We start from the raw sequence: 27,417 nt of genomic DNA on the forward strand, positions 1-27,417 counted from the left end.
ATGGTGAAGATCGTGGCGGTGAAGACGAAGCCGTACGGCGACCAGAAACCCGGTACCAGCGGGCTGCGCAAGCGGGTGACGGTCTTCCAGAGCAATGCCCACTACACCGAGAACTTCATCCAGAGCATCCTGGCCACCGTGCCGCCGGCCGAGCGGCAGGAGGCCGCGCTGGTGGTGGGGGGGGACGGCCGCTTCTACATGAGGGACGCCATCCAGCTCATCGTCCGCATCGCCGCCGCCAACGGGGTGAGGCTGCGGCGCGGCGGGCCGCGCTCCCTGACCTTTTCCCCGGCGGGAAGCGGTGTGGCGGCGGGGCGGGAGCGGGGAGCGGCTGACAGCGGCAGCGGGAAGGCGCTGGCGCGGGATTGAGCCGTCAGTCGGTGAATGAGGCGGGAGCTGAGGGGGCTCCGCGTGGGGACAGCCCGTGTTTCGCGTAGCAAAAAACCACCCGGTGGTTTTACCTCCCGTCGGTGCGTGCGGGAGCAGCCGGACGTGTGCGGTGGGGAGGTGCGGCTTTCCCGCGACTGGATTTTCTTGCTTCGGGCAATAGTTGTGTTTTCCAGGTAACAGCACGGACCAGGGGCACGAGGTGCTGCTGGTGGGGTGCCCTGGGTGGGGAGAAACATTTCGTTCCGCGGTACTGGGCTGCGTCTCGCTGCTGGAGCCTTCATCCCTGTTGATTCGTCTTGACCCCATCACTTGGTCGGCCCAGGAGAAGCCCAGCAGAGAACGTGAAGCTGTAGGGACAGCTGTGCTAAAGCTGGATTTGCAAAGGGAGACTTTTCTCTACGTTTAGTCTTTTCCAAATGGAAAACATTCCCTTTTCCTAGGACACCTGACTCCTCCTCATTGGCAGCAGACTTTCTTCCTCAAACCAACAAGGGGAGTGAGCTGAGGATGCTTGGGGGTTAGGGTCACACATCGGGGTTACCTATTTTAGCTTCCCAGTGGCAATCAGGTGCCTGAGTGCCTCTAAATGTATGGCGTCTTAAGAAGAAAATAATATTAATTTGAGATTGCTGCCTTCTTATGGCATAAGGAAGTAAATAACTGTAGAGATTTGTCTCTTGTGATTTGTGGTAGCTGTTCGGTTGTCAGTCCCTGTCCCAGCATCCCGTAACAACACTGGCCTTGCTGTGTGCACCTGTGGAAGTGATGGATAGTGCAGCCTTCCCTGATGGGAAAAGCAGCAGTCACTGGTTTATTTATGTGTTCTGAGAAGGGGTTGGAGTTGAAACGTACAGCATTCATGGCTGACAGTGGCACAGACAGCACCTTGGATCCCTCTGAATAAGCAGACTGGGAGATTTGTTCCTTGGAATAAAGAAAGCCTTGGTTTGTGCAGGTTTTTGGATGTGCACCCAGGGCCTGGCGGGATGTGGCAGCCTTCCAGGCACCGAGGAGTTCTCCGTCATCTGCGCCTCGGTTCAATCCCAGAAGTAAGCAAGGGCCTGAAGATAAAACCATGCCAGGGCCTGATTAGTTGTCTCCTTGGAAGAGAGTCGAGGGCCAGTCACTGCTCAAATCCTCCACCCTGACCGTGCAGACAGTCACGAACGTGCAGCATGACAGTGCAGAGCTTTCTGCCGGAGTTGCAGAAGCGGGTCCCAAGGGCTGTGCTTGCTCATGGACACTTGTCTTGTAGTATTTTGTCCGCATGAATTGAAAGCTCTAGGACAGAATTGGCTCTGAAGTCAGAAAAACATTTTGGAAAGGCAAGAAAGGAAATGGGAGGCAGAGGAAGAAAACAGGTGGAAGAATGCGTGGGTTAAGAGGCAAGACACTAGTATATGAAGTGAGAAATTTTACTTTAAAAGCTTTTCTTTCTGAATAATTAATTTATAAAACAAGAAAATGGCCGTGGCCTGAGACAAAACAAAACATTAGACTATTTCAAGCAAAAATGTGGCAATATTACGGCATTACCAGAAGTTTACCCCATTTCCCCACCCAGAGATTCAGAGAGGACTGGCAGGTCAAAGCAGTGCAAAATCATAGATCTAAGTATCCCATTTAAAAAAAAAAAAAAAAAAAAGGAAGAAAAAAGACCATATAAAGGAGCATTGAAGAGAAAAGCAAAATATCCCCCAAATTCTTTAATAAATGAACAGCAGGCAAAGCCTGTACAAGTAGCCAGGAGGAGGTACAGTGAAGTGATGTGCAGAAAACAGAGCCATTGAAAGCTGGCTGCAAATACAAAATGCTGTTTTTTAATAAATTTCTGTGTATTTGCTTTCCTATTTTGAAATTGCTTCGTGGTTTTTTTCTCTGTAGTTGCAAGTACTGGTTCCCTGATAGTTACCACAGTGTAGTTGAGTAAAAGCCTATGAAAATACTGTTTCTTCATAATAAATGTGAAGTAACTGAAAGTCTCCTGCCCTTCAAAGAGAAGAGTGGGCTCCTCCTGTTAACTGGTAAAAAAGCCCACTGCAGAACAGGGAACATATGGTAACTAAGCACTTATATTTGACTAGTAACAATTCCGTTTGTAGTTGTGTGAGTAAAAAGTGTTTATCCTATTTATAAGTTTGTGTTTCTAGATGTAAACTGAAATAGAGATTGTTGGTTTTGCCAGTCTCAGTGGGCATCCAGTGTAGCCTACCTGCTTTGTTTTAATCTGTTGTGCCAGGTTTCCTTGATGTTATTCCCACATAGTTAGTGAGTCTGACTCTTTAGGTACGTGAATAAAAGCTTAAAAGCTTCTGTCAAGGCTTCATCTGTCAGAGTAGAATTGTGGCTGTACAATAGCTTTATGTCAAAAGCCTGCAAACGTTACAGAGTGGAACCTCTAAATCTAGATCTGATCATGTAACTAGCACCAGGTTGGTTCACTAACATTGTCACCTGCTTTTCAACAAATTTATCGTGCCCCTGGTATCTTCTCAAATAAACAGATTTCAAAGTGCTGCAAAGTTTGCTTGAAGGTGTTTTGAATGCCAGGCAGTGCTTTGCATGTTAAATGCTAGCCTGGTTTTGGTTTACTGCTGCAGGACAAACAATGCTTTTATTAGAAATACTGCTCTTTGCCCTAGAAGGTTTAGTTTCCTGGCTTGGCTGCTATTAATTTTTTTCCTCGCTCAGTTATCCCAGGGAAACCAAGTGTTTGAACTCTGTTGCACTGCTCAGCAGCTCTTTATTTGCCATTGCTGTAGTTTTGTAGCTTTACTCTCTTTTCCTTTGTGGTGTTCTGCTGTAGCTTCCAGACCAGTTCTCTTTCCGACGGTGCTGCTGAGCCCATAATAAGCAGTATGGTGCAGTGCTGGCCTGGAGAGCCACGTTCCCAGCTAGAGATGCCCATGTTCCCAGCCTCAGCATTGCTGCTGTGAAATGGGCGTAGTGGGACTGACATATCTGTGATCTTTTGCTCTAACGGTGAGAATTGTTTGTTATTACTTGCCTCTATCTCAGCCTCACTTGTTTTTCTTGTCTAGTTTTTAAGAAACCTGTTACCAACATTTCTTCTGCTTGTTCCTGGCTCTGCACAGCCCCGTGCAGTCAGCCTTAGCCTTGTTGGTTTACAGACCTTCATCCGTTCAGCAATCAGTATCATTATCCTGAAGAATTGACTTGCTCAGGGTCAGATCTTCCCTTTAAATAAAAGCCCCTGGTATTAAAAACATCAAACCAAAGTGATCAGAAAGAAAGTTCTTCCAAAAAGCAGTCCCTGCGTGCCAGAATTAGATTCAGTGATGCCAGATCCTGTAGGCCATTAAGAAAAATCTCAATTTCTGGACTTTCTTACTTAGCGTTTTTTCTCAGAAGCAGAAGGGGAAATTGAGATGTGATGTCTGAAGTAAGGAAATAGATAGCAATTGTGCCATGAGTATTCCCGTGCAGATACGTCCTGGCTTCAGATTATGGTGAGTTTTAGAAGACAACCATGCATGCAGCAGCTCTTACAGCTTGGAGACTGCTTTTACACTAGCTTAGCTTCTTTTTGCCTGTGAAGTTAATTGGCTTATTTCAGTTTACAATTGAAGGTTATTAAGGCAGTGGTCGGGTTGTCCAGTTTCAGTGCCTTTTTGGAATTTTAAACTCTACAGTAATGAAACTGTAGCTCAAGGGAAGAGCTAAGGTGCTTTGCGGTTAATCTCTGCAAATCCAGCAGACAGAGGGTTGAAATTCCCACTAACAGGGTTTTAACTGTAATCTCCTGGAACAATGACTCCTTGTAACCAGAAACCTCAGCTCTGGCTGTGCTGGTAGGGCAGCAGGACAGACTCCAATGCCTTCTCTTTGCCTTGACAAAGTTTGGGATGGGTGAGCTGAACTGAATGGGTGCTGCCCATGTGTCTTATGCCGAGACAGAGCTGCACCAGGATCAAGAAATGCACTATGGTGGGGCCTGGCCATCTTGTCGTGGTTTTCTCTTAGTTAGTCAATATATTGATTAATGCTTCAACTGATGAACTGGAACATCTCTTAGAAATAAACAGAAATAGCATAGGATATCAGTAAGGAGTGCAAAGAAGGATGATGGGCAGAAGTAATAAAATATGAATGTAATATGTACGTTTATAATCATAGTACAAGTCGCAGAGTAACATACTAAGCAGCAGATCTGATGAGTAGACCTCACAGACTGCTGGCAGTATCATCCGGTTATCCAGAAAAACAAACATTGTTCCTAGATTTTTAAATAAAGTGGTCATAAGTGAAACTCAGGAAACAAAGTCTCACCAGGAACGTAAATCCTACTTTGGAGTACCACCCCTCAGAGGATGCGATCTGCTTGGGAGACACTCCGGCAGGTTGGGCAGAGGGGACCAGTGAGGAAGGAATGGATTTAGCCTAAAAGATGGGGAAGTGTGCTGGGAGTCTGCACGTGTTGGCAATGATGCTGCAGGGAGGAAGGTAACAAGTTGTTCTCTGGTCCGTAGGGAATGGGGATAGGGAAGGAATTAAAATGGCAGCAGTGGAGGTTTAGGTTAGACATTAGAAAGCTTTTTGGAAGCTTCAGGCTAACGAAAGGAGTGCGTTGTTTGGGGAGGTCATTGAACCTCTTCCTGGGAAAACCTCTAATGAGAATTGTTTGAGTAGGGCAAGGTCTGGGTGATCTCTCCACAGCCCTTCCAGCCCGCTTCCCTGCAGCTGCTTAACCCCTGGGCCCCTGGACGAAGCTTCTCTGGCACATCCCAGTGAGTCTGCAAGAGAACACTCGTGTGTGTCTCCCCCTCTCCCCGTCTGTCCACGCTGTTCTCTGCTATGGACAGCCACCTCGCCGTCACACGTACACACTGTGGGTTACTGACTTGCTCCCAGACAGCAGTTTGGCTCCGTACACCTCGGACCACAGCTTCTGTCCCTGATCCTGCAAGGTTTAACCAGATACTTCTCTGCTCCTCACAGTAGCATCTGGCCCACCACTCCACAACACTGTCTGCATTTCGTAATTCTGGACTTTTTGGATTCAGGTGCAGTTTTCTAACAGGATCCAGGGACAGGGGCTATCTCTCAGCAGGCTGGGGCCAGAAATCCTGGAGCGTTCCTGGGTCTGCTCAAGGTAAACCAGCTGGAATCCCTCTCCTGTCCCCCGGTGCAGAGGCAGGGCAGCAAACACCAGGGCAGTTCAAGGTAACGTGTAGATTTGGGTGTGCTTTGAAGAGCTGACCTTTGAACAGAAAGTTTCTCAATCTCGGTTGTTGGTGCGTGCGTCCTTCTCTCCTGGCAAAGGGACAGTCAGCCCCTACCAGCGTGTCAAACCCGGAGCCCCTTGGCACCGAAAATCTGGATAGACATTCTCTGACACACTTTGTGGCATTAGAAAGCAGGCATTGCTTTATTGTGGTACTGGGTGCGTGTGGGATATCCCCTCCTGGCATGCACACCCGGCCCCAGGACAGAAACGTGGTTGTATCCTGTAATCATACCTACTCATAACATTTCCCTGAAACCCGTAGCGTATTTACATATTCAGTGAGAATAACTTAAACAATTGGTTAATTTTCTCTCGCTTTACATGGAAATTACTTTGCATGCTCAGACCTTTTCCTCTGCCCCTTTCTTTTGGGTCTGGGGTATGATTAGGGTAGGGGGTCCATGAGTCGGTGGTCGTGATCTTCCCCTACTGAAATTATTTTTCCATCTAGTTACTGCTGGGCATGCTTACGATCCAAAAAACATAATAACAAAGTTAATACATTTTTTGGGATGTTCCCCTTTATGGTCATCCTGTTCTGTCTTCTTTAGACGTGCAAACAGCCTACGAAACCCTTCATGAAGTTCTTTGACAAAATTTAACCCCTTCATTGCTGGATAACACCATCCCGGTATCTATAGCAGCTCTGCAGGTAGATGGTGCTTTCATCCATAGCCCTGCAGAGCCCTTTCTCTGCCACCCATCTGGCTTGTCTCTTAATTTTAACCGGGGTGCAACGTAGGTACAGAAAAACGTCTTCTAATTCCGGAGTGACTCGTATGTTATGGTTGCATGTACGTGCACTCATGCTGTTGAGATGGTGCCAGATATTTTGCCTCTCTGGAATCTCTACAGCAACGTCGAAACTTAGATTTTTAATGAATTCTTGTGGAAGCAAAGAGTTTTGCAGTTGGAGCAGCACTCCTGTGTGACTAATAGGCTTGCAGTTGGTTGGTTTATTTTATTTTGGCTCCGTTTGCCTTGGCATTGCCGAATGTCACCCACAGAGCAGTGGCTGCCTGAACCAGAGCTGTACTCGGGCAGGAAGTGCCTGGTTTTGGCAGCTGAGCAGCGGGGCTGCTCAGGGCTGTGGCACCCTCTGACGGTGAGCGTGCAGGCAGCAGTGCAGGGACTACAGCTTTTCTGTGGGCAGGAGTTAGGGAAATGCAATTTCTGTCTTAAAGCAAAGTCACAAAATAAGTGTAGAGTACCTCATTTGACTCCATTTGTTCTCCTGGGGTTTCATGCAGTGTAACTTTTTATAGAATAGTAGAATCATAGAATGGTTTAGATTGGAAGGGACCTTCAAGATCATCTGGTTCTAACCCCCCTGCCATGGACAGAGACACCTTCCACTACACCAGGTTGCTCAAAGCCCCATCCAACCTGGCCTTGAACACTTCCAGGGGTGGGGCAGCCACAACTTCTCTGGGCAACCTGTTCCAGTTTTTCCATCACCCTCAAAGTAAAAAATTTCTTCCTTCGATCTCATCTAAATCTCCCCTCTTTCAGTTTAAAGCCATTGCCCCTTGTCCTATCACTATACACCCTTGTAAAAAGCTCCTCTCCAGCTTTCCTGTAGGCCTCCTATAAGTACTGGAAGACCGCTATAAGATCTCCTCGGAGCCTTCTCTTCTCCAGGCTAGTCACAGAAAAAGAACGTAAGGAGGTAATGCCTATCACCGTATGATCGCTGTCAGAAAAATTATTGAGAAGCAGGAAGAAGTTTTTCATCTGAACACAGCTCCACAATGAGGTACATTGGTTTTATCTGCCCACTGAATGAAGAGAGGGAAGTGTGAGAGAGAGGAATGGGGAGAAGCTGAAAGGAGAGGAGAAGCAGGGCTGCTCATGGAGGAGAGGGCATCCTGGACTTTGGAGAACCCTGATCTGGGACTGTTTGCAGGGGATGAGAAGAGAGTTACTATTCAGTCTGGCTTTTGCACGGTGGGTTCTTCCACCCCAACTACTTTGCTTGCCAGAATGTCAAAATAGAAGATTGTAGCTTGGAGGAAGGCTGTGCTGAGGATGGGGTCGTGTTGGAGTGGGAGGTTGGGAGAGCCTGGCTGCCTGGTCCCAGGCTTGGGGAAGGCTCCAGACAGCCCTGGCCCAGAGCAGGCGGGATGAGGGAAGATGGCTGAGCTCAGGTAGTGGGAGAGGGATGGGACAGGGATCAACAGTATTGAGCTAAGGGAGGAGCTGCATGCTCTGTGGTGTTCTGCTGAAGTTCAGTCCCCTCAAAATGGTCTTGTTTGCCTTTTTATCATTAACCAAAGTCAACAGTTTAGTTCAGAGTTTTAGCTCTGTTCTTGCATGTCTAAACTGCAAGACAGTAAAAGGGGACCTAAGCCAGCAAACGTCCTTGCCTGCGGCAGATCAGGTGTTTGGAGGGGGAAATACCCTCACCAGCCACTGACTGCCATGAGAAATAAGTGACCTAGGAAATATGACCACAAGGAAAAGTTAAGGAGATTGGGGTTGTTTACGCTAGCAAAGAGAGGGCACTCAGAGTCTATATGCTAAAGGATTTTTTTAATGTGTGAGAAGTTGTCAGGAAAGGATTATAATCAATTTATTTTCTGTGTCAGCTCAGGAAGACTTAAAACCACAGCAAGGAAGACATACAGCAGATTGTAGGAAAACACTTCTAACTGCAAGGCCAGTTATGCACTGGCATGGCTTACCTGGAGAAAAAGATTTCAAGAACAAGTTACATGGACTTTTTGGAGGATGGCCTAGGTGTATTTGATCCTGCACCAGCTCTGGGGAGGGAGCAGGTGACCTGCTGAATTCCTTTCCAGCCTGTGAATGATCTGTGATGATCACAGTCATCCAAGCAAAGCCTCCCAGATCACAGACCAAACGACCCCTTCCCAGTCTCTCTGCTCCAGTCCTTAGGGTGGTCAGGGTCCACCTTTGGTGAGCTTGTTTAACCTCTGACTCTTCTGGCAACCGTGTGGTCACCAACCTCTGTACCAGTCCTGGTTGGCCAATTACTGGTGATTTAGTTTATCCCAAACAGTGACGCGCAGTTACAGGAGAGCCCTGGGTCCAGGTGAGCACTCCAGAGGTGGGATTGGTGGATATGCCGTTCTTGTCCCTGTGCTTTATATGCACTAGCTCATGAATTTTGTATTTCGTTTGACAGAACGTGTTTCATTTATGTACATGAGTGTGGCACTAATGACCAACACCTTCCTCTCCGGCTTAAATTAGTTTGATTCCTCTCTCCAATACACGTGCACTTAATTACACGCACGAATTCCTAACCCTGCATAGGCCTTTCCTCTGCCAGTAAGTCCACGTGCAGCTCCTCCCTTCAGCCTCTGAAGCTGGTAGGTGGCCTGTGCCCTCCTCCTGTCACTTAATGCCATGGCATTTCGCAGGGCAGTAGGTTTATCTCGCCGGGAATAAGAACGAAAGAGCTTGCTTAGGCCTTTTCCTGCCAGGAGACTGTCCGGAGTGAGGCTCTCCATAGCTCATTTTGGGGACTGGATTTTGTTTTCTGTGCCACTAGAGGGAAACCTGTGCCTTTGCATGAAAATAGAGGGCATCTCAGCTGCAGGATGCTGAAATGGCACGGATGTGTAAAACACAAACCAGTTGTTGCTAGCTGCAGTCTCGCTGTTGGTGTAAGATACGTGTTGTCCTACTTCTGCAGTGCACATGCCTCAGTGTGGTTGAGTGGGGAAAAAAGAGGAATTAAGGAACAAAATTTTGAGCCCATTTAAAATGCTTCCAGAGCACTGAGACAAGAGGGCTCTGGGTGGATCAGGCAGCTTGGTTCCCGTGCGGCGTGTTCAAGCCAGCACCTTGCGATGTCCCGGCTTTTGTCTAAGCCAGTGGTTGCCCCTTGGGCATGCCTGGGTGGGCAGCTGTGAGGCTCAGCAGCCTTCGGGGTTCCCACAGATGGCTCAAATAGCTTTGCTTTCTGAGAGCAAACCTGAATTAACTTCCTCTTGGGAATTAAATTCCCTCTCTAGGGAAGCTCACGTGGCTCTTCGGCTCCCTTGGGGACGTGGTTGATGTATTCACAGAAGGTCAGGTAGAGCCTTTCTCTTCGAAGGTGGTGTTCTGCCTTCAGTCCTGAGGTTTTCCCTCAGTCTCATACAAGTTATCCAGCTCGATTTTAATGTACTGATGCATATAACAGGATCTCTTTACCCCTTGGAAGAAAATCCGTCAATTATTGGAGCAATGACAGAATCAGCACCTCAAGAAACAGTCCCATGAGCGCCTTCGTAAATTGTCACAATTCAGCTGTGTACACATCTCCTTTTCCCCCTCACTTTTTACTCATGGAACAAACTGGATAATTACAAAGTGTATGTTCTTTAATTGCTCCAGTAATACCTCCAAATTGTTTCCAGCAGCTCAGACAGAGGACTCCGAGTGTTATTGAAGAGGTTTGGAGGAAACTCCGATTTCAATCTAGCATTCAAAGTTACCTTCCCCATGTTCAGCAAGATGATGCTTCATAAACGTTTCTTGGTATCTGAGTCTGTTCTGTATGTGTTTAAGTGTCTTCAAAATGAGTAGCTTTATCAGGTGCAGTTTTCCAAAACATTTGATAGTTTTTTGTGTTTTCAATAACTCTGGGTGCATGTATTACCCTTGGTGACACTTGTGTGGGTGTTCAGTTGAAAACATTGCTCTTCTGGCTTTTTAGCTATTCTGGGTTTTTATCACAGAATCATAGAATGGATTGGGTTGGAACGGACCTTCAAGATCATCTATTTCCAACCCCCCTGCCATAGGCAGGGACATCTTCCACTACACGAGGTTGCTCAAAGCCTCATCCAACCTGGCCTTGAACACTTCCAGGGATGGGGCAGCCACAGCTTCTCTGGTCAACCTGTTCCAGTGCCTCACCACCCTCTCTGTAAAAAATTTCTTCCTTCGATCTCATCTAAATCTCCCCTCTTTCAGTTCAAAGCCGTTGCGCCTTGTATTATTACTACACACCCTTGTCCAAAGCCCCTCTCCAGCTTTCTTGTAGCCCCTTTAGGCACTGGAAGGTGCTAGAAGGTCTCCCCGGAGCCTTCTCTTCTCCAGGCTGAACCCACTATTCGTCGTGGATAACGTCCCTGTGTTTGAGAAGGAGCCCATGGAGAAGTCAGGTTGTCAGAGCAGGAGTGGTATCAGTAAACTGTAGGTAACAGATCTGTTGCCTTCCATTTTAAGAGTGACCTTTAACTCATCAGACTTTGCAAAATAACTCCGGCAGAGCGCTGCCATGCCCGCTGGAGGCTTCCCTCCTGGGGACTGCGGTCCAGATCTGCATGGCTGGCGAAAACGCTGGGCTCCGCGCTGGGGCAGCACATCGGTGCATCCGAGAGGAGGGCCGAGCTGCTCCCCCCGTCACCCCTGCCCTGAGGGAGGAGCAGATGGATTGATGGTGCTGGGCTCTGGTGGGTGATAGCACCGAATGGCACGGAGCTGTACCTGTGGAAAACAGAAGATGATAAAGAAGACAGAATTCCTTTCCGAGTGTTTCAGTGAGGGACGGCAGCGTGGAATTGTGTATTCTCCGTGACATTGATCCTCCACAACAAGTGCAAGAAAACGTCTTCAGTTACAGAAACTGCATTGAGCTCAAGGTTCAAGGAGCTATTTTTGGGTGCTCAGCAGCTTCACTGAACTTCTGTCTAATAGGTGGGCCATTGCTGGTGTCAAGATTGATTTTTGTATTATGGCATAATTTATTTTTTAAATGCATTTGTATGACAAACGAACATGGAAGACGCTCCTCTGCCTCTGTTGACCATGCCAACAGCTCCTTACAACGATCAGAAACCAGGAACCAGTGGATTACGGAAGAAGACCTTTTGTTTTGAATCCAAGAGGAACTATTTGCAGAATTTTATCCAGAGTATATTTTTTTCCATAGACCTAAGAGATCGACAAGGATCTTCTATGGTAGTTGGAGGTGATGGGAGATACCTTAATAAGTCTGCAGTGGAACTGATAGTCCAAATGGCTGCTGCCAATGGGGTTGGTAAATGTTAAATGACTAAATTCCTGTCGTTGTGTAGCTGATAAATGCAGAAAACCATAATAAATTAGTCACTGTGAGATTTTATTTCCCCAGACTTTATTCAATTGCCAATAGTTAACTTTTTAATGGAAAAACAGTTGGTAGTACAGAAATTAACTGGTTTTTTTTTTCACTTTTAAGTGATGCAGTTGGATAGAATTATGTGGGAATACACATGCAGCAAAGAAAAGAAATACTGCGGGGTTTTTGCGTGTTCTCATTTTGTATTTTGACATGCCACAAGCTGTTGGCACCTGTGGATTTCCTAGTCTCTCCACCAGATCATAAAACTCTGATATTCAGTGAAATAACTGGTAGAGCCATGGCTCACTGTGTGGCAGAAGCTCGCTCAGCATCGGTCTGAGCTGCTCAGCGAGTGGAAAGGCAAAACACAGGGCTGTGGTTTGCTTCTCAACAGGTTGAAGTTGTGGCTGTGTGATAAGTCCTCTGGGAGCCTTTGAAAATTGAAATCAGATGAGAGTTAGCGAGTGAGTGGCAGCCTTTGCAATCATCTCTGGTTGTGCTGGAAATCTGAATTTTGGAAGCAGAACAGACGGCTTGTCTGCTTGTGGTAGAGCATGGTTCATGCACTGCAAGGCTCTGGGTGCTGGGGTTTTCCTTTGGCTTTTTAGGAAGAAAGAACTCCGCTGTCTGTCCTGGATCAATTAGTGCAGAGCAAAACTTTATGCTAAGAGACCTGGCTCATAGGAATTTTTCGACAGAAAACTTTACCTGATCACAACAGGGTACTTGTAATGAAAGGTTGAATAGGAGGTGAGACTTTTTTTTTTAAATAATGTATTTTGTATTTTGGAAAAAAAAAATCCTTTGGCAATGCAGATTAATGTATTCCTCTTAAGTTGGTAGATGGGCTGAGCAGAAGAGGTGGAAAATGTGCACAAAGAGCCAGGCCTGCTGCTCGGACTGCTTGATGCTAGGACACATTTTCTGCTGGTAGAGATGAAATTAGTCTGATCTTCACCAGCTGAGGCTTTTCTCATGCATTTCTTCCCAGCAGCATGGCTCATGTCTGGCTAAAATCTGGTTTCACTGCTGGTTTTGTTATTTTTCATTGATTGTTTATTGTTATTTGTTGGCTGATATCTGTGACTATCAGCATTGTGCTCGTCTTGCTCTACAGAACAGAAGGGATGAGTCCTCGGATGTTCTCAAAGAACGCGTATTGTGTTTTGAGTATGGAAAAATCTCTTTGTCGGCGTGTGGCAGAGACACGTACTGTTACCTCTACAAAAGTGAGGTCAGCAGAGTTTGTGAATCGCACCAAACACACTTGCTGCGTCGGTGGCATCACATTGCATGTTTTAAATGATGATTATTTGGCTAAAGGAAATGACCAAGGTAATTTCTTCACTTAACCCGACTTGTATAAGTAGAAGTGTCTCTATTCAGAGGCTGTAACCGTGGCACAGTGTGTGGGACTGGTGAGGTTGTTCTTGTGAGGGCTCTCTTGTACAGAAAGAGGACTGGAAGGGTGCGCCGATGACACAACGGAGCTGTAGGCACCAGCATCCTTGGCCTGGAAAACGTGTTTTCAGTGTGAACGCATCAGCCCGCGTTACTGGGGGAAGGAGGAGGACCACGGGAGGTCTCCTTTATTGCCCGTGTGCATCTTAGTGGGGCTTTCGGCAACACCAGGGTGGTGGAAGTGTTGCCTGGATTGCTTCAAAGTGCTGTAACCCAAAATCGTGGCACAGAGTTGGGTGCATTTGTGAATGGGTCTGTTTGCAGCATTCTGTGAAAGATATTTCTGCATCATTACATCCTTAGATTTTTCTCGTAAGAAATTCCAGAGGATTAGAAAAGATTCACATGCTGTTACACTGAGCAACCTTTTCCAGTGGTTACCACAAAGGATTTAGCATTGATGAGTGGGGAATGACAGCTGAAAACCTCTGAAAGCCAAGGAAGACTCCACATCAGAGAGCAGCTTGTATAAAGACAAATTTTTGCTTCTTTTCCTTCCTTGCTGTGGGAGCAGCAATGCCCAGGCAAAAGCTGCAGTTCAGGAATTCGAGGAGGACGAGCAGGGTAAGGACAGCAGATTTGATGTGTTACCCAGCTCTCCGGCAGCTGCTGCATGGTTTGGGAGAGAAAGTCCCTTGTTTTGCCAGTCCCCTGCAGCATCCCTCGAGCTGCGTGCGAGGCCCCACAGAGCGCCGACGTGGAAGGGCTGGATGTGACCCTTGGAGGGAAGATGGAAAACTAAAGTTGAGGTTTTAGAGAGGAGCTTCCTGAAGACTTCCAGCCTGGAGAAGAGAAGGCTCCAGGGTGATCTTATAGCAGTCTTCCAGTACCTAAAGGGGGCCTACAGGAAAGCTGGAGAGGGACTTTGTACAAGTAGTGATAGGACAAGGGGCAATGGATTTAAACTGAAAGAGGGGAGATTTATATTGGATCTAAGGAAGAAATCCTTCCCTCTGAGGGTGGTGAGGCACTGGCACAGGTTGACCAGAGAAGCTGTGGCTGCCCCATCCCTGGAAGTGTTCAAGGCCAGGTTGGATGAGGCTTTGAGCAACCTGGTGTAGTGGAGGGTGTCCCTGCCCATGGCAGGGGGGTTGGAACTAGGCAAGCTTTAAAGTCCCTTCCAACCCAAACCATTCTGTGATTCTATGATTCTCTGACTTCATTAATTCTTGGTGAAATGGAAGGAGCAAGACTTGGAGGCTGGAATAAAATATGAGACAAGGTGTTTTGACTTGGACTGAATGGGGAAGAAAGCAAAACCTGCGTAGACCAGGTTACTTCAAATTAAATGTGTGGTGTGTAATAAACCAGCGCGCTCAGCCCAGCTGACAGGCACCGCGAGGGCTGTGATATTTGCTGCTGTGACCAGCTGAGAGAAGGGCGTTCACTTTGGGTTTGTAAACTGCTGTTTCACGTTTATGCTCGTTGTTTGCTAGAGGTGCAGTTCTTTTAGCTGGTCTGTGACAGCTGTAGCATGTAATAACTGCTGGGCAGTGATGCCAGGGCTTAGCACCCGGCAGTGCCACGGGAGAGGAATCGCAGCCATCCGGTGCCCTTGGCTTAGCACCGAGCTTCAGTCTGGGAACACTGCCTTTTGTTTTCTGGTTTAGCTTGGGTTTGAGTGAAATTCCTCCTCTTTGCTCAGTCGTATACAGGGTCTAATCTCCTCGGTTGAGGGAGAGTAGTCTGGTATTTTTTTTTTTAAATCTCTGTCACCTCATTTGTGGGCTATGGTAAGGAGCATGTTCTTCCAGAAAAAGATTCATCTTCTGTTTTATTACATGAACTCCAGGAATCGGATCCTGATTACCTTGTATTGCTTAGCATCTTGGTCTGGATTGAATCTCGGTGATATTGCTCAGTTTATGGGAAGGAGATGTGTTACCCGCTGCGAGTAAGATAATCTGCAGCTGGTCCCATGGGAATAGTGACGATGTTCGATTTTTTGTTTCGTTTTGGCTTCCCTCAGTCCCATTGTGTCTTTTGAAAGCAAAGTTCAAGACCATAGCCAAAGGGTGCGTTGGTTGGTTGGTTGGAGGTTTTTTTTTTGGCTGTTTAGATGCCTCTGGAAAGCTCAGCTCTTCAGTGCAAGCTGCCATTTCCAGTGGAGCTGCAACATTCATAAAGGAAAATGCTAAAAAGGCACAACAGAGCAGGGTCAGATGCTGATCCTTACCATACACAGTGGGGAGCTTCGGCAGCCTCCCAGGAGCAAGCTGTTTGCTTGGAGAAGCAGCACCTTTCCTGGAGGCTCTGGTTTACCAGTCACCAGAACTGGGGGGTTTGGTAGTGTTGCTGGTTTTAGGATTTGGGACTCATAGTAGTTTGTTTTGCTCTTTCATTTTCAGATCGGCCGCTTGGTCATCGGGCAGAATGGCATTCTCTCCACCCCGGCGGTGTCCTGCATCATCAGGAAAATCAAAGCCATCGGTGGCATCATTCTGACAGCCAGCCACAACCCGGGTGGGCCCAATGGAGATTTTGGCATTAAATTCAATACTGCCAATGGAGGTAAGGTTGCTTGGGTTTTTTTGTTTCTGTTTGGCCGTTTCTTATGTTGACTCTGAGGAACCTCATTGAAGTGTCTTAGTATCACAGAGGTTCATTGCCCTGAGCAGTGCGTTTCCCTGAGCAGAGCAAGTGGTTGATCTGCTGCCTCATACCCTGGTATTCCTCTCCTAGGGAGATGTTCCCAGCCCCAGGTCTTTCGCTGTGCTTCTGAAGTGCACTTCTCTTGCAGTCTCATTCTTTAATGTCTTCCCCCTGGCCCATTTTATCTTGCAGGTCCTGCTCCTGAAGGTATCACGGATAAAATTTTCCAAATCAGCAAGAAAATTGAAGAGTATGCAATCTGCCCAGACCTCCAGGTGGACCTGAGCACCATTGGGAAACAGCAGTTTGACTTGGAGAACAAATTTAAACCATTTACAGGTAAATGACTGTTCTTCCTCTTGGAGTTTCCTTTCAGGTGGAGTTAGCATGGACCTGCCATGAACAGGCTTTGACATCTGGTGTATCTGAATGACAGAAGTGGCCATTCTGACCTCACCTTCTCATCTGTTGAATAAGCCAAGCAAGGACATCGCTCCTGGTCACTCCGGCATCTGGGCCTTTTTTTTTCTTTAATTATATCATTATTTCTGTCCTACAAAAGGTTGTACCTTCAGTAGGTAAATCTGATCCATCGAATTTTGCTAAAATCAGAGACTATTTTGTCTGTAAGGCTACCATTAACATGTGCTGAGGAAACAGACAACTTTGCAGTTAAAGTGCGTTTTCCGATTAAAAATTATAGTGTTAGTGTTTAATCTTTGTGACTGATCTTTTTTCCTCATGGTCTCACATATGAAAGCTCTCTCTGTGAGTGGGAAAGCCATTACATTTCACATGAGACTTTTGCCAATTAGCAGTGAAGTATGAAAATAAATTAAAAAAAGACTTTTGAAAAACACTTACTACAAGAATTTTTTGCCATCTCCTGGTGACCTGTGCTTGTAATTAAAACAAATAATTAACTTAAAAGATTATAAATGTTGGTATTTCTCTGTGCCCATTTCTGTATAGTGGGACTTTTATATTAATGGAATTTTCATGCCTCTGTCTTTATATTGCCTGTTAGTTGCAAAAGTGCAATTTTTTCGAACTGTTAGGTAAACAGTTCCTGTTGACTTTGGTGGAATTTGATGGAATTGGTTATTTTTATATATATATATATATATTTTTTCCCCTTTTCTTTTAATCCCACTCTCCAGGTAAGCGAAGTGGGACTGAGCCCACTTGAAAGAAGCCCAGGGAGCTGTAGCTGGGAATGGAGTTTGTCTTAAGGATTCTGTTAGTCCGTTTGGTCTGTAACCCAATTAGCAGTGACAGCCTGTGATTAAATTCTTAATATAGAACCATTATTATTGTCTTTATGAAATGATTCTATGGGATGCTTAAAGGCTTTATGCTGAGCCTTGGCCCTTTTGCTACACTGTACCATGTGTAGCAAAATTACTTTTCCACAAAGATTTGAGACTCAAGAGTTGGTCTCTATTTACTTTTGTTTGTTTGTTTGTTTTTTTCCCAGTGGAAATTGTGGACTCGGTAGAAGCTTATGCCAACATGCTGAGGAACATCTTTGACTTCAATGCATTAAAGGAACTGCTTTCAGGGAAGAACCACCTCAAGATTCGCATCGATGCTATGCACGGAGGTACGGGTGGACTTGGGTTTGGGCATTGTAGGGGGCCAGCTGTCCCCGGGGCTTTGCCACCTACTTCAGAGAAAAAGCTTTTTTTCTGGAATTTATATCCATCACTTGTAAACTTGTTTTTTGTTTTGTAACATATTGCATTTTTCTTTTTGCAGGCAAGCTTTTTATGGCTTTACATTATTTTCCTTTGTCAAATGTTTGGACTCAGGAATTGGCCTAGGGCAGAGATACCAGGGGGGGCTCAGAGGGGATGCTGTGTGGCTCACACGTGTCAATCCACACTTGAGGGACAGAGGGGGTTAGCGCTGATGCTGTGATCCGAGCTGCCCTGGCAGACTTTACGTCAGTCAGTGTCCCGTGGAGGTCACAGCAGTTAGGCAAAGATCTGCCAGTAGATATTTGAGTACACAACTGGGACCATTACACTGTTTTATATAATTGAATATATATGCCAAGCTTGTGAGTCTCTTTCAATAGACGTTTTCAGGAGCACCCTCGCTTTCTTAGAATCTTGTTTCTCTTGTCTCCAGGCCATTCTCATTCCTGTGCTCGCTCATTTTTTATTATCTACATTACTGGCATTTGAGAGCAGTAAATCCCATTGTTCTGCTGGATGGCTGTGAATCGCACATGCGTTTTGTTTTGTTATATGGGGCTGTCGTGCTAATACCTCCGCGCACTTGGGACATAATCCTTTCACAGCGGGGTCCTGGCTCACGCGTTGAGCCCCTGGCATAGGCTCATCCTCGCTTCTAAACCCATGAGTGGTCCCATGAGTGGACAGCCCCTCAGCTGAAAGGCTTGCTTTGGCAGGAGCTTGTGTGCCTGGATGGATCAGGCTTAAGCACACCTCTGTGCTGCTTTGGGCTTTCGATGCGAGCGTTTGTGCTTTAGTACAGTAAACCAGATAAACTGACCCAAAGTGAGCAGACCAGAGGCCTGGATGGTTATGTGGCTGATGCAGAGCTGCCTCAGAAGAGAGGCTGACTCGTTTCCTCTTCATGTTTTGCCGTGGTAGTTGTGGGTCCTTATGTAAAAAAGATCCTGTGTGAGGAGCTCGGAGCCCCAGCAAATTCCGCAGTGAACTGCACCCCACTGGAGGACTTCGGTGGCCACCATCCTGACCCCAACTTAACCTACGCTGCTGACCTGGTCCAGACCATGAAGACAGGAGAGTATGACTTTGGAGCTGCCTTTGATGGAGATGGGGTAAACTGGCTCTTCTCTGTTTGCTTCTTTGCCCTCTGGTCAGGTGTGGGGGACTGTCTGCTCAGCTGCTTTTAAGCAGAGCGGGATGGAAGCGAAGACCTTTTTTTTTTCCTCCCTTTTTGCCTTCTGTAATTGCGAATGGAATTGAACCACTTGCTGCAGTTTGCCACCGCGACAATAGTTGGCTACTGTGTTAATAATGAAGTCCAAACTGTATTTAAATAGCTTTAAAGTCTGTGAAAAATCAGCAGGAAGGCGAAATACTATACAGGTTTTGCTATTTAACTTTTTCAAAGCTCTGTATTTATTTCAGTGCAGTCAAAAACCTCTCTGAGTCATTGGGTTTATGGGCTGCGCCTGCCAAGAAGGACGACTTCTGCCTTTGCAGCCTTTTTGTGCGAAACAGGGATGAGAGCTGTTCCTCTCTTGTCTTCACCAGGATCGCAATATGATTCTTGGGAAACACGGCTTCTTCGTGAACCCCTCCGACTCCGTCGCTGTCATCGCTGCCAATATTTTCAGTATCCCATATTTCCAGCAGACCGGAGTCCGTGGCTTTGCCCGGAGCATGCCCACCAGTGGGGCTCTCGATAGGTAACATCTGCGTCCGTGCACGGTGGTGGAGGGGAGGGGAGGGGAGCCCTGCCAAGGAGAGGGGCTGTCCCTGCTTTTGTCTGTAGTGGGGAGCGAGTGCACGGTCCTCCTGAAAGGGTGAGGCGGTGCCAGGGCTGCTGCGGGCTGGCTGCCAGGGGACGCCGTGGAGTTTAATGAATTAAATTCTGTTTGGGGACATGGCAGAGCTGGGCTCTGCTCTTCGCTTTCTCTTCTCTGCAGATAAGCCCAAACGAATGATCCTTCCAGCCCTTTTTTTCCTTTAATTTGATGGCGGTACTTTCTTTGTTAAATGCTTTGAGATTTACAGCTTGAAATTGCTGTAGAAGAGCTATGTGTTTCTATTTATTCTTTAGTCGCGCATCCCACCTATTCCCCAAACGTTACAGGGGATCAAATAGGGGATTGCTGTACCAAGAATTGCTCGTTGTGAAAAACCCAAACAGTGGCATGACCTGCCTTCAGTGTTGCCCCAAAAGAGGTGCCTGGTAGCAGCTGAAGCTCCAACTGCAGTACGTTCACACGGGAGCGCTCAGAGTCCAGCTGTGATGTGACTGAGCCTTCTTACCTTTTGAAGGGTGGCCCATGCTACAAAGATTGCTTTGTATGAAACTCCAACTGGCTGGAAGTTCTTTGGAAACTTGATGGATGCAAACAAACTGTCTCTGTGCGGAGAGGAAAGTTTTGGTACTGGTAAGTCGGCGTTCCTGATTTCAGCAATGATGATATTATTCCTCCTCTTAGTTCCTTGTTGTGTTGGGTGGCTTGGGATTTATCTTTCACGTGTAGTTGTTAATGCTTCTAAAATAATAAAATAAATAAAAGAATCACCGGTGGAAATGAACACAATGCTAAAAGTTTTGTGGGGCAAGAGCTAGTTCTCTTCACAGTTATTTAGGAAGGCATATGTAGATAGGCAGGAAGTTTAAGGGCCTCTTTACTAGCCCGGTCATTGAGTCTGTGGGGATTAAGTGCAGTGTTAAATGTATTTTTCAACTCTTGGTGGCCAGGAAAACCTTCTAAATGTTTTCATTTCTGGAAAGAAATATGGTTTGCAGCATGCAGTTTTATTAGGGAAGGTTTCAGGTCACTATTAAATCTCTGAGCTTAATAGGGCCCTCATTTTCCTGTTCTAAAAACAAGGTATGATTTATAAAGTTTAAATTAACACTTGCCTTTGAACAGTCTGAGCAAGTTATTAGGTTACTGAGAAACAAAGTGAACATCTTACAGAATTTACTAGGGGTGTGCACGTGACACAGAACTATTATTTGTGCAGGGAAGTCCAAGTGAGCAGATTTTGCTCCGCACCGGAGCGACGTGCTCGAAACGCACAGCGTTCCCGGGAGGCCTCAGCAGTTTCTGAGTTCTCCCGTGGCATCTGCCACGTGGTTTTAATGTCCTGACTGTGGAAACGAGACCTTCCCTGTGTGCAGGAGGTCAGCACCTAATTTGTGCACAGAGGCTAAGTTTTATCTGGTCTGAATTCTCCTCCAGATCTCGTTTTTCCTCTTCTCTAAAGAAAGACCAGGGGCAGCTGGTAGGATATGCGAGACGCGGGGTCTTGGGGGAATTCAGGTTGGATTGTTTCAGGCTCAAACCTTGAGTGCTTTCATTCCACCACCCCATATTTCAGAAAAAAAACCATTTTAGTCTGCACCGGGGTGTTTCGCAGAGCAGAGATGGCCTTAAATCCCCAAATGCCTGAAATGAAGTGCTTTGTGGAACTGGGGTATGTAACTTGACGTGCAAGGATTACCCCAGCTTTCCTGGCGCTGACGGAATGGCATCACAGGCTCTGGTTGAAAGCAGTTTGCTGCGGGGCTGAAACAGGCTTCACTGGCAATATTTTCGCAGTCGAGGGCTATTCTGATACACAGGGTTTGGCCTCAGGTTGGAAGGAAAGGGGAATTTTGGAAAATCTGGTATTCTGTAAAGAAATCTGTAAGTAAATCGTGAGTGGAGAAAGATTTTGGAGTTCTGCCCTGAATGATTTCAGCATGCGTTAAGTTTATATTCTGGACTTTGCCTGATGAGAGGGCACCAGCATTTCAGTAAATAAATAAAAACAAAAAGCAGCAAATGATTCATGGAGCTGCTGATAGGAGATGGTCTCTAACGAGCGGCTCGCTCAAATTGTTTCCATCTTTTATCGTATGAGCAATGAGCTCATAGTTTCTCTCCGTCCCCCGGTAGGTAAGTGACTCGACATTACGGATAAAAAGGATTCCGTTTGCAGCAGGGACTGAGGGAGAGGTTTGGGATTTTGGCCATGCAGCATCACATCCGAGTGGCCAGGGACCGAAGCACTTCCAGGGGGGAGAGATGAAGAAAGGGCCCAGGAGTGTTGGACTCCCCCCACAACGCAGAGGGGGTTTGTCCATCTGGCAAATGAACTTTAAGGAATGAAAAGGGGTGAGGGAGGTTGTTCAATAGTAAGTTAGTGAGGAGTTGTTTGGAGCCGGACAGAATGTGAGTGCTGAAGGGGAGAGAGGTGAAGGAGCAGCCAAATAGAGTCAGGAAAAATTGAAACAAACTGTGACCCGGTGAGACTGGAGTCCAGGAGCAATTAGAGTAATGCAACGTGACAGAATTCCTGCTTGCTTTCTTGGGTGTTTTATTCCAGCAATAAGTTGATACATCGCATGGGACTTCTGTTTGTTTAGCATTCCTCTCCATCACCTCTCTACAGCTCTCTCCGCTGTAAAGGACCCTGCGGATAATTTATCGCAGCGTCCACAATAGTGGGATTTGTGTAAAGCGCCACGTAACCCGTGCCCCAGCCCCCAGCCTTTCTCCCCAGACGATTGCCCACTCTGGCAATTCTTGGGAGAGTAGAATGGCAGTTCTGGAGTGCTCCCTGCGTTAGCAGGCTTACCCTGGCTCCTTGGGATCTCATTAATAGCTGTTTGGAGGTTTTCCAGAGCTCAGAGGGTAAAACTCAGGAGCTGTGCATCTGGGGCACAGCACTGAACTGGCGAGCCAGAAGCGCGGAGGCTGGGTTGGATGTATTCCGGGCTGCCATTCGATCCCTCGGTTAATTTGGGTGCTCAGGGTGCTGTCTAAGTTGCGACACCCTCTCGTGTTTCCCGAGGGCCTGGGTGCTGCGCGGCCCCTGCTGCGCCGCCGGCGGCCCCGCTCCAGTATGCTCCCAGGGCCGGGCTGAGCTGCCCTCCGACAGCTTCCTGCTCTCCGAGCAAGGCTGGCTTTGGAGGAATCCTCTTCTAGCCAAAACAGGGTCTTCCACAGGCTTTCGTGGAAGTGAGTGAGAGCCGGCACGGGTGCTCTGCTGGTTTCTGCCTGTGAATGGAGTCCCTCCTTTGCGATGCAAGGAGCTGCTCCTCTTCCCATTGCGGTGCAGTTCTGGAGTCGTTAGGGTTTGGCTTCCTTAGTGAGGGCTGACATTTTTCTTGGTGCTCAGCCAGAATATGTGCTGATGGGAGCACGCTGGTTTGGCAGACGGTGTGTGACAGCTGCTGGAAGAGGTTGATGTTACTCCTTCCTGAGCTGTTCCTTTGCATTTGCTTTTTTTTTTTTTTTGATGATGACCTTTTTACTGTGCGTTCTCCATTACTTCCTTGGGAACAGAATTAAGGATCTGTGAACAATGAGTGCGTGTGTTGGTGTGTTAAAAGAGGCCGAATGTTTTATTTGGGCTCTAGCTAAAAGCAGATGATATCTTGAACCGTTTTAACGAAATGCCTTCCATTTGTGAGTTTGTACGGCTGCCAGTTGGATGGAGGAGAGGAGACAAGGCAGGGCCGGAGCGCAGACTCTCGCGTGAAAGGAGGTGGGAAACGTGTTTCTGCTGTGGCTCTCTGCAGGCTCCGACCACATCCGTGAGAAGGACGGGCTGTGGGCTGTCCTGGCTTGGCTGTCCATCCTAGCCACCCGCAAGCAGAGCGTGGAGGACATCATGAAGGATCACTGGCAGAAATATGGCAGGAACTTCTTCACCAGGTGAGGAGAGCACTCCGGATGCCTGACACTTACCTCCGTCCTGTGTTGGACCCTCCAAGGTCAGAGCCCTAAGCACTGGTGGCATTAGTGTGTGCTGGTCCTGCCTCCTTACACTTGCTCTTTCCGTGGTGTTGCAGTAATTTAAAACTCCCTGAGCAGTTTGCTGCAGCGTGCAACAGATCTGAGTTAAGTAAACCAGTGGGTATTCACCTTAACCTTTCACCATGTCCAGTTCAGGATTCATTATTCTGGACATAAATCTGGCAAGTATCAAAGTCTGCAAAAGCTGTACATTTTATACATGCAAGGTATCTTCTTTTAATGGAGACTTTTTTCTTGCAAGAGTCCTTTCTGCCATTGGAACAGCGTGTTTCTTGAGACCACAAATCACAAGTTAATTTGTAGTATCTTCAGTGGTGGCAATGTCTTAGTGAACACCTGCCCAGCTCCTAGGCCATTATTTATCTGGTTGAGTTTCTGTCCCGTCCCAAAATACCCTAATTTAAACTGCAGTAGACATGGAAGATGAAAAGGGAAGGAGGAAGAACTAACCTGCACGTAAGCAGAGGTGGGAACGCTGTCAGGAGGGAAAGCATTAGGCAGAAATCTTTCAGCTTGGAAGACCTACATGAAAATTCTGTCTCAAACTGCCAAATGAAAGAACTTGCCTTTTTTTTTTTTTTCCCCTTCTTTTTTTTTCCCCTTCTTTTTTTTTCCCCTTCTTTTTTTTTTCCCTTCTTTTTTTTTTCCCCCCACACCACAAAGCCAGCACACATCTGAGGCATTCAGACCTGTGGAAAAAATGCCAAAGTCTGGAATAAAAAGGCAGTCTTTTAGCACCAGAAGTACATCTGCACAGCAAGCCGAGGGCGACGGCAGGCAGGTTAGCGAGCCCGTGCGCGCTTCATCCAAATCGAAGCGGCGCGAATCACGCCAGCAGTCGGAGGGCAGAGTCTCGGATCCCGGTGTGTGCTTCTGCTGCCTCTTACCCAGGCTGCTGAGATCAAAGCTGGCACTGGTGTGCCATCATGTGCTGCAGTCATGATTTTGCTGCGGGGCCGCGCATGAGGCAAAATTGTTATCGTGAAGAACCTGTTGAGATCCCGTTGGCAGAACTCGGCTAAATTCTTTGCAGTCAGTCTGACCCTCTGTCTTGGATATTCCTGGCACAAGACAGCACAATTTGTGCTTTCATCTCTCCTGATGCCCAATGCCTGGGATACCTTGTGGTGTATCCCATGGGCTTGTATTGGATCGTAGCTACGTTGCTGCACGCGGATCCTCCTCTCTTTTCTTCCTTCCTTCCAGTAAGGGAGTAGAGAACATCTGTGACGCAAACACAAAGCATTGCTACTCGTTACAGCCTCCCCTTCCTCATCTTTCTTTTGTGGTGGCTGGTTGCAGATACGACTACGAAGAGGTGGACGCGGATGCAGCTAACAAAATGATGAAGGATTTGGAGACGGTGATGTTTGACCGCTCCTTTGTGGGGAAGCAGTTATCGAGTGGCGACAAAGTCTACACGGTGGAGAAAGCCGATAATTTTGAGTACAACGATCCCGTGGATGGAAGCGTCTCTAGAAACCAGGTGGGCATTGCCTCGCCGGGGCTGAACGTGACCTCAGAGGGGTGTTGCACTGGGTATTTGGGGCTTTATCTTTGTCTGTTGCATTCGCACCTGCTTTAAACTCAGAACATTGCGTTTGTCCCTTGGAAAATTTTGTTCTGCCCTGTGTTTGCTGGTGGGATCTTGCCCCGTGTGAGGGAAACTGCTGCCTTGGAGAGGGAAGGGTCTGGAGGCTGCTGCAGCCCCAGCAGGGCCCGGAGGTGGAGCAGAGCTTCCCTGCAGCCACCCCGAAGGGTGAGGAGTGAGTTGAGGGGGGATCCTGCGGGCGATGGGTAAGCGGCCGAAAAAAGAGTTTGTGCTGAGTGTGAAGGGTTGAAACCCCACTGGAGCACGAGACCTTCCCGTTCAGGTATCGTCTGTCTCTAGCACTAGAACCCCCAGGTTGCTGCGAGCAAATCCTCCTTGTCCCTGCGCTGGTGGCTCCTCGTGTGCGTGTCCCTAAGAGGGCAGGCGGCAGGGCAGAGCAGCTGGAATGGGGGATTGAGTTCCAGGCTCCAGAAATCACGGGGGGTATTAAATACATGTGAGATGAGTAACCTGTCACCAGAGATTATTGAAATAAAAATGCCCTCTAGATGGATTGGTTTGATAACACGATGTGGAAGCGTAGTAAGCGGGAAGGAATAATGGAGAAATCCTGCAGGAATGATTGCCTTGCCTGTGGGATGACGGGAGCGTTTGCTTTATGTCCTGTTTTCGTGGAAGAGCAGTGGGTTGGTAATGCTGTGTCTGACAGAGAAGCAGTCCCTGGCCCTTGCTTCCAAGCAAGCACAGGGGTGAGGGACCTTACAACAGCAACGCGCCCTGTGTCCAGGAGCTCTAGCAAGTTCTCCCGAGTGAGTTAGGAGGGACACTAGCTCCTCCAGGAGCGGGGAGGGGATAACAGAGGAGCCTTCTGTGGCTCCTTCAAGAGGAGGAGCTCAGGGATCACGCAGGCCGGGCATAGCCGTGCCGAGTCTCATGGAAGATGCGTTGGGTACCCAAGAGCCGTGGAGCTGAAAGGCCCTTCTCCCCTTCTCTCTACCAGGGCTTGCGGCTGATCTTCTCCGATGGCTCCCGCATCATCTTCAGGCTCAGCGGTACCGGCAGTGCTGGAGCAACCGTGCGGCTGTACATCGACAGCTACGAGAAGGATGCTCAGAAGATACATGAAGACCCACAGGTGAGCGTTGCATCTCCGTCATGGCACTGCTGGCTCCCAGCCTGCCTGAAAAGCTGAAATCTGCTTGGCCCTGCTTTGCTTAGGGCTGTGTGGAGGTGCTAGGTGTTTTGGAAGCAAGGGCTTTGGTGTCTTTAATCCCAGTATAAACAGCTTTATTAAGAAAAAAGCCCTGTGTGGAACAAGTGTTGCTTAGTCAGAATCCCTCACAGCTGCTCCTGCAGTCGCACGTTAGTTTTCCTGTTTGTTTGTTACCTCTGTGGCTCGTTGCAGGTGTGGGAGAACACTCTTTCAGTCCTGAACTGAAATATTGCATCACAAGGGATCAAATGAGCTCATTGCCATACCCAATTTGAGAAATACTTGTTAAAAATAGATACGTGGGGGTAAAAGGATGCACTTGTATACAAGATGACACCAGCCTGTTCTGTGCTAAGTTTAATACATGTTCTTTACAGCATCATTTAAAAATGCTGTTGACCTCTCTCGTAGGCATGGGAGGAAAAGAATCCTTACTTTATATTCCCCAGCAAACAGTCTTTGAGCTCTTTTTGCATAACTTACCGTGCCATTATTGACAAAAAGACTAAAAAAACCACCCCCCATTCTGAGAGGCACGAACTAAACTTCTGATTTCCCTGCCCTGTGCCCGTAATGCAACACAGTTTGGAGTGCGGCACGACGAGGGTGGCAGCAGCGACACCGGAGCCGCGCTCAGGTTTCCTCTCCAAACTCGTGTGTGGTCATAACGCCACATCCCTCACTGCTCTGCTCCTCTGCTGGTCCTGCAGCCCATGGGGTGAACGGGAAGCAGTCCCTGGACCTGCAATGCTGAGCTTGGGGTGTCGCGGGCGGACACGGGAGGCCCCGCGAGGGACGGGCGGACACGACGCGCGCCGCTCCACGGTTCTGAGGCGTCTCTTTCCTTTCCGCAGGTCATGTTGGCACCTCTCATTTCCATCGCCCTGAAACTGTCACAGCTTCACGAAAGAACCGGCCGCACCGGTCCGACCGTCATAACATAAGGGCTTGGTCAGGCACCGTGCTGGAGTGCGCGGCGAGCGCAGGAGGTCAGCCCGTCCCCCCTCGCATTGCCAAATCTGCCACTGAAAGAGGAATATTAATGTTATCTCTGCGTTTAAGAACACTACTGAACTGCTAAGGATAGAAAATAAACCCCAGGCCCTGTCAGCACTTGGTGTGCAGGTGTCTGTGCTGCTTTTCTGCGTCACGCAGCACTGCTGGCGATTCGATTCGTGTGTGGTGCTCGTTAGCACAGCCTTTCGGGTTCAGCACATGTACTTTTTTTTCCTTAAACAAAAGGCTCTAGAAATAACAAAGAGACTAAATTCTTCAGTAATACAGAGGCTTTTTTCTGTCTTGGAAACCTTCCTGGAAAAGCAGCACAAATACTTTGTCCTCCTTAATACAGAGTCTTTTACACGTGATGTCTCTGAGTAAGCCATGGCTGTGTATTAAGGCTGAGTATTTTGCA

The 27,417-nt window shown here is 47.6% G+C and overlaps 1 protein-coding gene across 2 annotated transcripts; it reads left to right on the forward strand.

The window, feature by feature from the left end:
• On the forward strand, positions 1-27,417 carry PGM1 (phosphoglucomutase 1). Of its 2 annotated transcripts, none has more exons than XM_086617301.1 (11): positions 1-246; positions 15,509-15,671; positions 15,945-16,091; positions 17,230-17,355; positions 18,374-18,564; positions 19,004-19,158; positions 19,754-19,869; positions 23,001-23,136; positions 24,541-24,724; positions 25,791-25,925; positions 26,858-27,417. In XM_086617301.1, exons 1-11 carry the CDS (start codon positions 1-3, stop codon positions 26,945-26,947), a joined length of 1,689 nt encoding a protein of 562 aa, XP_086473427.1. In that variant the 3' UTR covers positions 26,948-27,417. The 2 variants fall into 2 exon arrangements, with proteins under 2 accessions (XP_086473427.1, XP_009986607.1); XM_009988305.2 differs by lacking the exon at positions 1-246 and adding an exon at positions 11,375-11,632.

Source organism: Tauraco erythrolophus, chromosome 10 (assembly GCF_009769465.1).
Source record: "Tauraco erythrolophus isolate bTauEry1 chromosome 10, bTauEry1.pri, whole genome shotgun sequence".
NCBI classification, from domain to species: Eukaryota; Metazoa; Chordata; class Aves; order Musophagiformes; family Musophagidae; genus Tauraco; species Tauraco erythrolophus.

What these genes read in the sequence shown, in the direction of transcription:
- PGM1 (XM_009988305.2), top strand. Translation starts at nt 11,375, where the DNA reads ATGGAAGACGCTCCTCTGCCTCTGTTGACCATGCCAACAGCTCCTTAC. An exon ending in ATTCAATACTGCCAATGGAG is followed by an intron (nt 15,672 to 15,944) that starts GTAAGGTTGCTT and finishes TTTATCTTGCAG; the next exon opens with GTCCTGCTCCTGAAGGTATC. An exon ending in CATCGATGCTATGCACGGAG is followed by an intron (nt 17,356 to 18,373) that starts GTACGGGTGGAC and finishes TTGCCGTGGTAG; the next exon opens with TTGTGGGTCCTTATGTAAAA.